General features: G+C 37.7%; 1 protein-coding gene across 25 annotated transcripts in view; it reads right to left on the bottom strand.

The window, feature by feature from the left end:
• LOC101738029 (AT-rich interactive domain-containing protein 2) overlaps positions 1-11,741 on the bottom strand; it is a 49,004-nt gene extending 37,263 nt beyond the window's left edge. For all 25 annotated transcript variants that reach the window (XM_038015353.2, XM_062672094.1, XM_062672091.1 and 22 more), the window contains exons 1-11: positions 11,396-11,741; positions 9,938-10,028; positions 8,744-8,853; positions 8,214-8,338; positions 6,210-6,419; positions 4,819-5,063; positions 3,978-4,171; positions 3,132-3,225; positions 1,901-2,062; positions 1,100-1,264; positions 200-325 (exon numbers count right to left, since the gene is read on the bottom strand). In XM_038015353.2, coding sequence (XP_037871281.1) covers positions 200-325; positions 1,100-1,264; positions 1,901-2,062; positions 3,132-3,225; positions 3,978-4,171; positions 4,819-5,063; positions 6,210-6,419; positions 8,214-8,338; positions 8,744-8,853; positions 9,938-10,028; positions 11,396-11,502 — 1,629 coding nt within the window. In that variant the 5' untranslated portion in view covers positions 11,503-11,741. The remainder of the gene's footprint in view (positions 1-199; positions 326-1,099; positions 1,265-1,900; positions 2,063-3,131; positions 3,226-3,977; positions 4,172-4,818; positions 5,064-6,209; positions 6,420-8,213; positions 8,339-8,743; positions 8,854-9,937; positions 10,029-11,395) is intronic.
• Positions 11,742-12,018: the final 277 nt, after the last annotated feature.

Genomic DNA, 12,018 nt, shown 5'->3' with positions numbered 1-12,018 from the left:
TATTATTAATAACGTCGATGTTTTAATTCATCCAAAAACAATCTACACTAAAATCTGACATTTTGGATAATGACGTCAATGTTTTCATTCATCGCAATCAATCTATACCAAAATCTGGTTAGCGGAAAAGAGACAGAGCTCAGTTGGTTCTTAAACGACCCGGAACAACTATCGGGTCCCAGTCCCCGGAGGCACGTACCTGCGGCTGCTGCGTCTGCTGTCGCTCCTGCGCGTCTCGCTCCGCCACCGCCGCCAGCGCGCTGGGCCCGCTCACTGTCTCCACCACGCGCATCAGTATGCAAGCTCGCGGCCCGTAGCTTTGGGCCTGGACAACGTACAGACATTACTCAAGAACCATTCCAAACTAATCCCGAAATTCAGTGCAATTTTGTAGGCAGCGGCTTGGCTTTGCCCCTGCCATTGCGAAGTCCATGGATTACAGTAATCACTCACCATCAGGTGGGCCGTGTGCTCATCTGCCTACAAGGGCAATAATTAAATGAAAAAAAAAGATGTGTGGTGTCGTGGGACACCAGATTGGAACGAAGTTCCTTATTGTATATTAATTTTAAGTTCTATTCGAGATATAAAGAAAATAATTATTCGGGTATACGTTTTTTATTATAATTTTTTCATTCATTAAAAAAAATAAAAAAATTTATTCCAAAACAAATTAATATACACTAAAAACAATAATCATCGAAATCGGTTGGCGAAATATTGAATTATTTATCTTTTTGTCGCGCATGTACCTAATGCACATTTAAGGTTTATATGGTTTTCTCATGGATACCATTATCAGAACTGGACTAAATTTAAATGGGACCACACGGAAAGCATCAGCTTTCTAATAAAAAAAGAGTCATCAAAATCGATTCACCTAGTCAAAAGTTATGAGATAACAAACATAAAATCTTACGTTACAGACGTTTTTCCAGGTAAAGGTACCCCTCCGCATCGTTCCAAAACGTGACATTTAGCCAAATCATTATACTGCCTGATCATTCTTACCATATGCGTTATAGTATGATATATTATTTTTACATGTACATGTGACCCCACAGTTGACATTGGCAACGACACAGTCGGCAATACGTACCTCGACGGTGACGAGGGACACGAGCGTGTGCAGGAGGCCGGGCACGCGCGCCACGTGCTCGCACACGCGGTCCCCGAGCCCGGTCAGCGCGTACACGCACTCCAGCGCCATCACCAGCACCATGATGTCGCGCAGCGTCAGCAGCGAGCACACCTCCGAGTACACCTGGACGAAACATGACACATGAGGCTGTCTGAATGTGCAACCCTTTGCACTGGTTGTACCCTAGGTAGGCAGGTGAGTCCGCACGGGAAGTCCGCCGTTGTAACTATACTGGAGACCTTAGAACTTATATCTCAAGGTGGATGGCGCATTCACGTTGTAGATGTCTATGGGCTCCAGTAACGTAAGACGTAAGTACCGTACAGTAACGTAAGTACGTCCCAGAGGACGCAGTCCCACGAGATGATCGGACCCAAATACGATCTTCTCTAAACATCAACTTCCACAATGCCCTTTATGAAGCTAAAGATCGCAGCAGATGGAGGGAAATCGTACGGGAGAAACTGATGCAACGGGGGAGTCACGACCCTCAGTGATGAGGAAAACGACGCGAGGAGGAGGAGGTAGGTAGGTGAGTCCGCGCGGCTAAGTACCACTACCCTCGGCCGTGAAACAGTAATGCGTTTCGGTTCGAAAGGCGGGGCAGCCGTTGTAACTATACCGAAACCTTAAAACTTACATCTCAAGTTTGGTGGCGCATTTACGTTGTAGATGTCTATGGGCTTCAGTAACCATTTAACACCAGGTGGGCTGTGACCTCCTCCACCCAACTAAGCAATAAATAAATAAAATACTAACCTTCGTTTCTAAAGCTTTGAGCAAAGCGTCCTCGTTGGCCTCGTTTTGTGCAAGCTTATTGAGTAGTTCAAGTGCTGCCAACACTCTGGCCCGATCCGGCGACACTAACGCAGACTGTATAGTGGACAGAACGTGTCTAGATATCAGACAAGTCGCCGGATCCTGTGCATGCAGGGAATATATTAAAAAACATTAAATCACCACGCAATTCGAATTCACACATTTTTTTAAATAATTATTTTATGCACTGGCAACCCTGTGACACTAGATCGAATAACCGGACTTTTTGGGCGGGAACGCGCGGAGCGTATTCGTGTGAATTGTTTTGTTTTGTTAATTTAGTGTTCCTTCAAGTTTTAAACGTGTAATAACTGTCATTTATTGACTGATTAGCACATGTAAAATAAAAGTGCACAAATGTAGGAAAATGAATGAAAATGTCTACTGTCCAATAAAGGACCATCATTGTACTGAGATTTTAATCCATCCCATCTCATCTTGTTTCGTTTAATTTCATCCCAATTGGTTAAAGACTTAAATTAATAAACTTCATCTCTATACGAATAATGTATTTTTTTCCGTGCCCCATACGTAGAAATTGTATTTAAGCTACTCTATAAGGTATTCTATCTGTTGGTCGTAAATGAATGATGAAAAAGACCAAATTTTATTTACAGTAAGTTTTATTTTCTTTAAAAAACTAGCTACACACGTCCATAAACAAGATGGTAACTGATGAATTAATCGACAATTTTAATTAATTTTAGTGATCCCCGGTCGTCGAAATTCCACTATAATTTAATTGATATTATAAGTTTGTACTTTATTGAGATTCTATTGTCAAAGACTACTTCTATAATTGCAGATTTCGCCAAGACTACACTATAGACAAACAATATTTAATCTATTCTCAATTTGACCACAGACTTTAAACAATAAGAAAAGTTTGAGAATAAACAAATGGTAGGCATGCGCGTGTGTGTCAAATATATGGTAGTGTGTGTAATGTTTTTTTATTGATTTAATACATTTTTATGCATAATTTAAAAAAATACTAAAATAATTAAAATAAAATTCTACTTCCTCCTTCTCTATATTCTCTATAAGTGTAGGAAATTTCATACTCCTCCGTCCGCGCAGTTTTCGTAAAAAGGGGTACAAAGTTATTGTTTCCTGTATTAATACATAGATATATTATAGATATGTCAATTCATTATGAAATATTTCATACCTTGATTATCAATTCCGTGGACACATTACCGAGAGTGTCCAGCCCAGACTGTCGCAATGTGCCGACCCAACAGTTGGCGCAAAGAAGCAGAAATCTGCAAAATAAATGTGAAACATTCAATAGAGTCGAAATGATTCATCATACATTCAATCTTTGCTTTTTTATTACTTAGGTGTGGGGACGAGCTCATGGCCCATCCGATGTTAAATGATTACCGGAGCCCATATACATCCACAACGTAAACGTTGCGACCTACCTAGAGATGTGAGTTAAGGTCTCCGTTTTTACAGTACAACCGCTGCCCCATCCTTCAAACCAAAACGCATAACTACACGGCAGAAATAGGCAGAGCGGTGGTACCTACCCGCGCGGACTCACAAGAGGTCCTACCACAAGTAATTACACAAATTATAATTTTGCGAATTTGATTTTTATTACACGACGTTATTCCTTCACCGTGGAAGTCAATCGTGAACATTTGTTAAATACGTATTTCAGTAGAAAAATTGGTATCCCGCTGGCGGGATTCGAACACCGGTGCATCGCTCGATACTGTCATACTGTCGGTTACTGTCATGAGGGTCACGTCGTCACGTCCTCGTGTCGTTCCATTATAACATTGCGCGATTACATAAGCTCCCCCATTAGGCAAACAATGAACAGAAACGCCAGATAAATTAGTCTGCTCCGACTGTAGAGCGACCCTTCGCAGTCACCGGCTCTTTCACTTATTCGAGCACCGTTGCATCGCTCGATGCGAATGCACAGGACATCTTATCCTTTAGGCCACGACGACGACTTTATATCGTTAAAAAATCGACACCTGTTGCAAAAACCAGAGCTCACCTTATCAGCGTGGTGTTCTTGGCAAGATACTGCACGTTCTCTTCGTGGAAGGACAAGGAGCGGACAATGGAAGCTACTTGCAGTACCCGCTGCGTGTACACACAGGCCGCCCCACCGGGCAACTCCGGAGCGAACAGCTGATTCTCCTCCGACGGCTCCGCCACCCAATCTTCTAGAGCCTCTTGTTGGAGAGCCTAAAACGTACATAAGTCTTAAGCTATAATTCTTCAAGGCGTTTTATATCAACATCAGTCTGCTCAGCCCTTCTCTGCATACTCGTCTGTGAGACCTGTCGTTTTAATAATGTGCCTGTGATTTCAAATACTTTTTTTCCTACTAAACTGATGGCCTTGAGAGCGTAACCTTAACTAGTAGATGAGCTCTCACGGGTCTCAAACCTGACGACGTTGCTAACACGAACCCTAGCAAGAGCCGTGCTTCGCAGAATCTACCACCGGATCGGAAACGCGACCCACTGAGAAGATCCGGCGAGAAACTCAGTGGGCTGTGTCTGTGGGGCTCCACTCTTCAAATCAAAACGCAATAATGTTTCACCGCAGAAATAGGCAGAGTGATGGTACTTGTCCGTGCGATCTCCACAAGACGCTGTACCACTAATAACTAGAAAATTACAATCTGCATACGAGACATAGTTAAGTAATAACGTGATAAGGAGCTAGGAAATCTCATATCCTACGTTTTATTAATTTAAGGCTAAACAACAACATAAAAGAAGCCCACAGATTGTACATAATTTACTTTAATCATTGACGAGAGAGATTACTTAGGAATGTGGGTTCATTTACTCGCCGAGAACCGGTCTTATGAATGCCATACATACCTCTTCAACAATTTTCTCGACGGCATCCTCCTCATCGTCGCCGGTCATGAGGCAGTCGTTCAACGAGTTCTGGGCCGCCAAAGCCTGGACCATCAGCTCGGGTTGTTCAACGCCCGGCTGCATGAACTTGGTCTCGTCGGCCAGCTCCCTGGCGCCTCCGCCCCCGGCCCGCATGCTCCAGAACTGGTCCGGGGCTCGGCCTCGGGCTTCGTAGTACGACCGTCCAATCGTGTCACGGAGACTTGCTGTTGTTGAAATTCACAATAACATTATCTATATATTAATACGTGAAGGAAAAACTTTGTATCCCTTTTTACGAAAATTGCGCGGACGGAGGAGTATGAAATTTTCCACACTTATAGAGAATATAGAGAAGAAGTGCACAATGCTAATATTTTTTTAAAAGAATGCATAAAAGATACATTAAATCAATAAAGAAAACATTACACACATACCATGTATTTGACACACACACGCATGCATACTATTTATTTATTGTCAAATTTTTGTTCTTGACGTCTGTGGTCAAATTGAGAATGGATTAAATATTGTTTGTCTTTATTAATATTTTTCTATAGTGTAGTCTTGGCGTTGAAAATACAATCATAATAATGTACACACTTACAATTCTAATTAATTATAGTCAAATTTCGACTACTGCGGGACCTCTTATTTTATAAAAAATGTAAGCCTTAATACCATGTGGTGTTACAGCCGTGTTATGTTAGAAGTCAAAACTTGATTATTCACTTTACATTAACATTATCACATCCATGTATTGTAATTTAGTTACTTAGTTAGTTAATGTACTTAGTCATTAACTTAGCGTCCCTAAATTTTCTTATATTGCATAGATGATTGAACAAGTCCATGGCCTAAGCAATAACTACTTAATCTAAGATGCCCTGTAAGTTTCCTTACAATATATTTCATTTATAATTAAATACATTATGCCAACACCGTTGTTGACATAATTGTTTTAAAAGCTGACTTTGTAGTCCTGTACAATACAAATGTGATCTAATTAATACTAATCATACCAACACTTACTGGTAAGTAAGAAAAATACTAATCATATACTTACCAGTAAGTGTTGGTATGATTAGTATTTTTCTACCATAGCGAGTAGATAACGGTATACGACAAGTATTACTCAAAATAAACAAAACAAAAAAAAAGTATAATAACTGTAGATTAATTGAGAAGAAAAAGTCATGAAGTCAAATGTGCAAAAGCAATAAGACGATACGTGCATTTACAAATGCAAAAGTTCAAAACGGATCATTTGACCCGTTATGGTTGTATGTTTCGCGTTAAACACATGCATGTCCTTAGAGTAATATCACCAAAAAATAATAAAAAACGACCTCAAGACAAAATCTCATACTCACAATGATTGTAAACACCGGCATGAGCCAGTAGGAAGTCTAGTATGTGCGGGGTGGTGCCCAGCGGTAGGCGGTTCGAATGGTCCGCGGCCAGCACCGTGCACACGTTGACGGCGAAGTCTTGTTCGTTCGGCATCGGAGACAACAGCGAGAGGGCCAAGCGCTCGTACGGAGCGGCCACGCGCGGCGCCGGACGCAGAGCCTCTCCTGATGCTGTCGGCATATACACAATTTTGTTACAACATAATATAATTAAGACTAGCTTTTGCCCGCGACTTCGTCCGCGTGGAATAGATACTTTGGCATAACGCTAAATTTTACCCGCGACTTCATTTATTCAATATCACCTCTATAAGAACACCTTTTTTTTCTATTGCTTAGATGGGTGGACGTGCTCACAGCCCACCTGGTGTTAAGTGGTTACTGGAGCCTAAAGACATCCACAACGTAAATGCGCCACCCACCTTGTGATATATGTTCTATGGTCTCAGTATAGTTACAACGGCTGCCCCACCCTTCAAACCAAAACGCATTACTGCTTCACGGCAGAAACAGGCAGGGTGGTGGTACCTACCCGCGCGGACTCACAAAAGGTCCTACCACCAGTAAGTAAACACGTTCAGAAATAATGCTTTTATTTTAGAACAAATTTGGTTAGCATAAGAAACGTTATAATGAGCCAACCTTAACACATAGACATAAAATATGCTGTCTCGGATTTTTTTTAGATCTTTTAAAGGGGAACAATTCTGTCAAACATTAAAAGTGAAAAAGGGAAAAAAAACGATTTTGAAACATTCTTTATTGGTGCTCCGTTTGTATTGATCTTAGCGTGATGGTAAATATGGCTTATAGCCTTCCTCAATAAATGGGCTATCTAACATTGAACTAATTTTCCAAATCGAACGAGTAGTTCCTGAGCTTAGCGCGTTCAAACAAACAAACTCTTCAGCTTTATAATATTAGTTATAAAGATTAAAACCAAAACTATTTGATAAGGCAAGACAAAACCCATTCTGAGAAGTCTGCGGGGTCTAAACATTCCACATTTAACTTAAATGCGAGACATGAGGGAATACAGTGAAAAACAGCTTACATCTCTCACAAAACAGGAACCTAATCTTGAAACCTTGACTTTAGACTAACTAAGCGATCTTTTTCATGTAGGTACTTACATTTAATCTCTTTATTTAAAACTAGCTGACCCAGCGAACTTTGTTCCGCCTTAGAGGCAATAAATGAGCAGACTTTTAATTTTATCATGGTCAATTTTTTATTTGGATAATAATGTAAATTAAAAAAGCAAGTATTTTAATGATTTTTTATTGGCCATGTATTTTAGTGCACGGGTTCCACTTTTAAGTGAAGTACCTTGTGATAGACGATATTTTTCGTTTTATTATTAGGTGCAAGAACAAATAACAGAGATGGTCTTCTGACCCGTGAACATGACACATATAATTGACCATGGGAAAAACATGGATTTTCTAGATTCAGACCATAAGCTTTTAAGGATTGGCCTTGTGATTTGTTTATGGACATGACGATTGCAAGACGGATAAAGTATTCTATGTCCTTCTCCTGGTTCTAAGCTACCTCCCCACCAATTTTCAGCCAAATCAGTACAGTCGTTCTTGAGTTATAAATAGTGTAACTAACACGAATTACTTTTATATATTTATGAAAGAGTGTAGAAGATGCCAGTGTCACGTTACTGATGTTTACCTTTTGTTTATTGCCTTTGTGGGAAGACGAGCGTACGGCTCACCTGATAGTAAGTGATTACCATCGTTCATGGCCGTCAGCAACGCCAAGGGCACAGCCATGTTGCTGCCTACTTTACATTGCAATTTCATAAAACTTTGAATCATGCCTTGTCAAATGAATATTGTCACTCTACATTGTTTGCTGATGAGTAAACTAAAAGTTACATTCACTCAAGATCTCAACACCTCCACAGCACCGAAAATTCGCAATATAAATGTATCTTGCTTATGAGCATTATACCTGAGACATAAGTACCGCCTCCGAAAGTAGTAATCCTGGGCATACCACTGCCTCTCCCTCGCCTGGGGTCGTCGTCCAGGTCGTTATCATCATCACGCCCTGGTGGTCCTTTCGCTCGTTCATATCTGATAAAAACAATATACCATAACAATAAATTCAACATAATATTATTGTGTAATATGCACCTGCCTTAAATACCTGCACCCCATGAGTTCAAGATTATTTTAAATAAATATATGAAATATCAAAAAATTTACAGTCATGTTTGGACATTAAGTAATTGTGAAAGTCTTGAAATTATCATTTACTTGTTCTTCAATTGTAAAGAAGCCCTTAAATTTCATAAATAAACTTCCTATTTATTTTATAGTTTTTGATTTATTTGTTTTATAAGTTATTGTTTACATTTAGTAATGTTCAATCAATATCCAACAAATATAGTGATATGTACACATTTATTCTTAATTTAAATTATTGAAAGCTTTTAACCAATTATTGTTTACATTTGCCTAAAATTTTTGTCAACTTACTTTTCCAAATGAGACGAATAAATCCTTCGCAGTAGTGTTGATCCATTGATACATGGATGAGGCAATCGCAAAGGTCTCAGGAAAGACTCCCATGTATCATTTTGATTTACCTAACAATTTAAATTATTTGAATGAATTAATGATAAAATGTTGGCTTCAGTACATAATGCAGGAAATGAAGGCAAGGTAAAAACATAAGATGAAAAGATTATTACATTTGATATTGAATTATATTGAAGATTGCTTACAGTTAGAAAAAACAGAACTTTATCAAAAAAAAAAAACAGAAATTAGAGATATTAATAAAGGAGAATCTAACATGGCATATGTATATGAACTAGTGCAATTTTTAAAGCTGCCCATAGAGACAACGAAATAAACACTACCATCTATTTTGAGACTTACAGGTACGTTTAATAGCTGTCCCGTTCTTCAGACTACAAAGAATGAGCTTCACATTGAAAATATGCATAATATCTACGTGTGCAGATTTACATATGCACAAAAAGTATATACAGAAGAAGAAGACAGACCTAAATAAATAGTGTGCAAATACAGCCTCAGTACTGCACACATTTTCTATGTGCAATTTTAGTTTTCCAGCCATTAACATTTTGATTAACCTACTACTAAGTAACAGGTTAACGACCAACTGTGTGACTCAATAATGTATTTTAATAAATTTAACATCTAGGTAAAAGTAATAAAGAAAAATAATGGCTTTTTTACTGCTTAGATATATGTGTGAGCTCACTGCTCAACTGGTGTGGACCAGTTAACAGAGCCCATACACATCAACAATGCAAATGCTACCATCCACCTTGAGACATGAGTTTAAAGTCTCAGTTTTTACAATACAACAACTGTCCCACCCATCAAACTAAAACCCAATACTGCTTCATTGTCTGTTACCCCACTCGACCGGGTATCCGTAAACAGATTTCCCAGTGTTGGTGCCTACCAGTGGGGACTCACAAAATGGCTTCTACCAATTGTGAATTATTGTGAGTTTGATTTTTACACAAAGTCTTCTTCACTGTGGAGCTCATTTATGAACATTTATTAAGTAGATATATCATTAAAAAGTTGGTACCTTTCTGTGGGTTTGAACATAGGCACATATTGCTTGATATGAAAGCATTGGGTGTCTTAATCATTTACGCTACGACTTCATGTAACATAATTAATACTAACCTTCCCAATACCTCCTCTTTGTTGGACCAATGTGTAGAAGTGATACAAATCAATCTCAATACCATTCACGTATGCCGGTTTTGTCACAATGCTAAAAACATAAGTATTTTCATTAATTATCGACTGTTTATTCAAATTCTATTTTCAAGTTCGAATTTACATTTAATGGGCGGTCTCCAGATAACTAGATAATATGAATTCCCAAATGATTCTAACAATTTTGTAAAAGATAAAGACATGGTGAACTAAAAAAAAAGATAAATACAGTCAAAACCGTTTACTGCGACATCGGTTAGAACAACATGCCGGTTATAATAACCTAGAACAAAGGTCCCGGCTGAATGCTATATGACCGCCTTATTAAAAACATTGCTTTATACGACATTGCTTATAACGACATACCTCATAGAACGACCACATTTAACTAATATTTCGGAGAATTAGATCTGTTAGAACGACCGACTAAGCTGTATTGTAAACAATTTGAATAGGTATCCACTTTTGTCTTCAATGGCTATTAAAATCAGGAAAGAAAACAATAGGATTTAGTTTGGTGTAGGGTCTTTTCTAATTCTTAGAAACAAAACACGTGCATGCAGTAGAGTCAAAGACCGCTTCTTCATATCTCTTCAGTTAGTTTATTACTTATCTATACACAAGACGCACCAAAACTTTGTGGAGTTATTCGTGAAACTTTCAAAATGTCGCAAAGAAAAAGAAAACAAATTAATATTGAAGAAAAATTGCGTATTATGTAAATATATTTTTCCAATAATTCCCTATTGATTTGTTTGTACTTGCACGATACACATTAAACATCACCGGTTGTTACGACTATCGGTTTTTACGACTGAATATGAGCAGTCCCTTCGATGTCGTTATAACAGATTTTGACTGTATGTACTATATAATTTTTTATTTATTTACCACTGTTTCTTTGTCATTGTTTGCCCAATTTTTAATATAGTGCAGGTAACAATGAGCTTTAATACAGCCTTATCTCAAAACCATGCAGTGAATATAAGTCACAATTTTATTTCCTAAATTAACTTAAGGACTTAATAATTAGTTTAAGCAGAATTGGTATGTGCAAAAATACAGTTTCCTGGTATATTCAGTAAATAGCATTATCATATACAAAATCTAACATCTAAAATAATCCAAAACTTGACATTTATGGTTATTTTTTAAATGATGAGTTATAAAATCAAAATTCACTCAATTCTGTACATTTTTTTATAACAACTATAAAATAGGAGCACAAAAATTATTATTGTGCATGAAAGTACTCATATGTGTTTTTTCTTCGCCTAAATTTCCTATGTCATAAAACATACCATGTTGCAATGTTTTCATTGAGAAAACATTATTTTGAATTTCAGTGTTCAGTGTGTTTGTGAGTATTAATAGCACTAAAATCTAGCACTGAGTGGGCTAGCATTTAATGTTTATACTTACTTTTTACTTTCATTGAACTGTCTTAAATCCTTCAGGAAGGCCTCCTTGTCCTTCAAATAAGTCTTGGATTTGGTATTTATTTGAAATTTGGACATTTTTTCAGTCATTGTAGCGGTAAAATGTTCATCGGCTTATTTGAGACCAAATTTGTTAGAAGCCGACGTTCAGCGAAATCACTTTCTTCGAATGCCGTCAATAACGGTGTTGTAAATTGAAATTAAGTTATTTAATTATGTAAGTGATGGAATTATGTATTGTTGTTTAAAGCGATTTATTTTTAATATTGAATGTGTAACAAGTAACAGCAAAACACACTTTTATCACAAACTTCCAGTTTTGACTGACAGTTGACTTAACAGCATAGATTATACACATAATGTTAACAGAGTAGTACTATTGATTAAAAATTTTTAACAGGAAAATCAGCGTTTCACACCGTACAATTAATTCTCTTTTACAAGATTTCCCTCAAAGTCCAGTCGAAAACTGTAAATAGGGTTTTATTAGGATTTGCCAAAGAATTTTTTCTCAAGTAAATTGTTTTAGATTAAATACTTGAACATAATTAAGTAATTATTCTTCTGCCGCTCTTAAATTATGTCTTACACAAGGTACCGCTACTA

The sequence above is a fragment of the Bombyx mori genome, chromosome 14 (assembly GCF_030269925.1).
Source record: "Bombyx mori chromosome 14, ASM3026992v2".
Taxonomy (NCBI): domain Eukaryota; kingdom Metazoa; phylum Arthropoda; class Insecta; order Lepidoptera; family Bombycidae; genus Bombyx; species Bombyx mori.
This window is presented reverse-complemented; position numbering and strand designations above follow the sequence as displayed.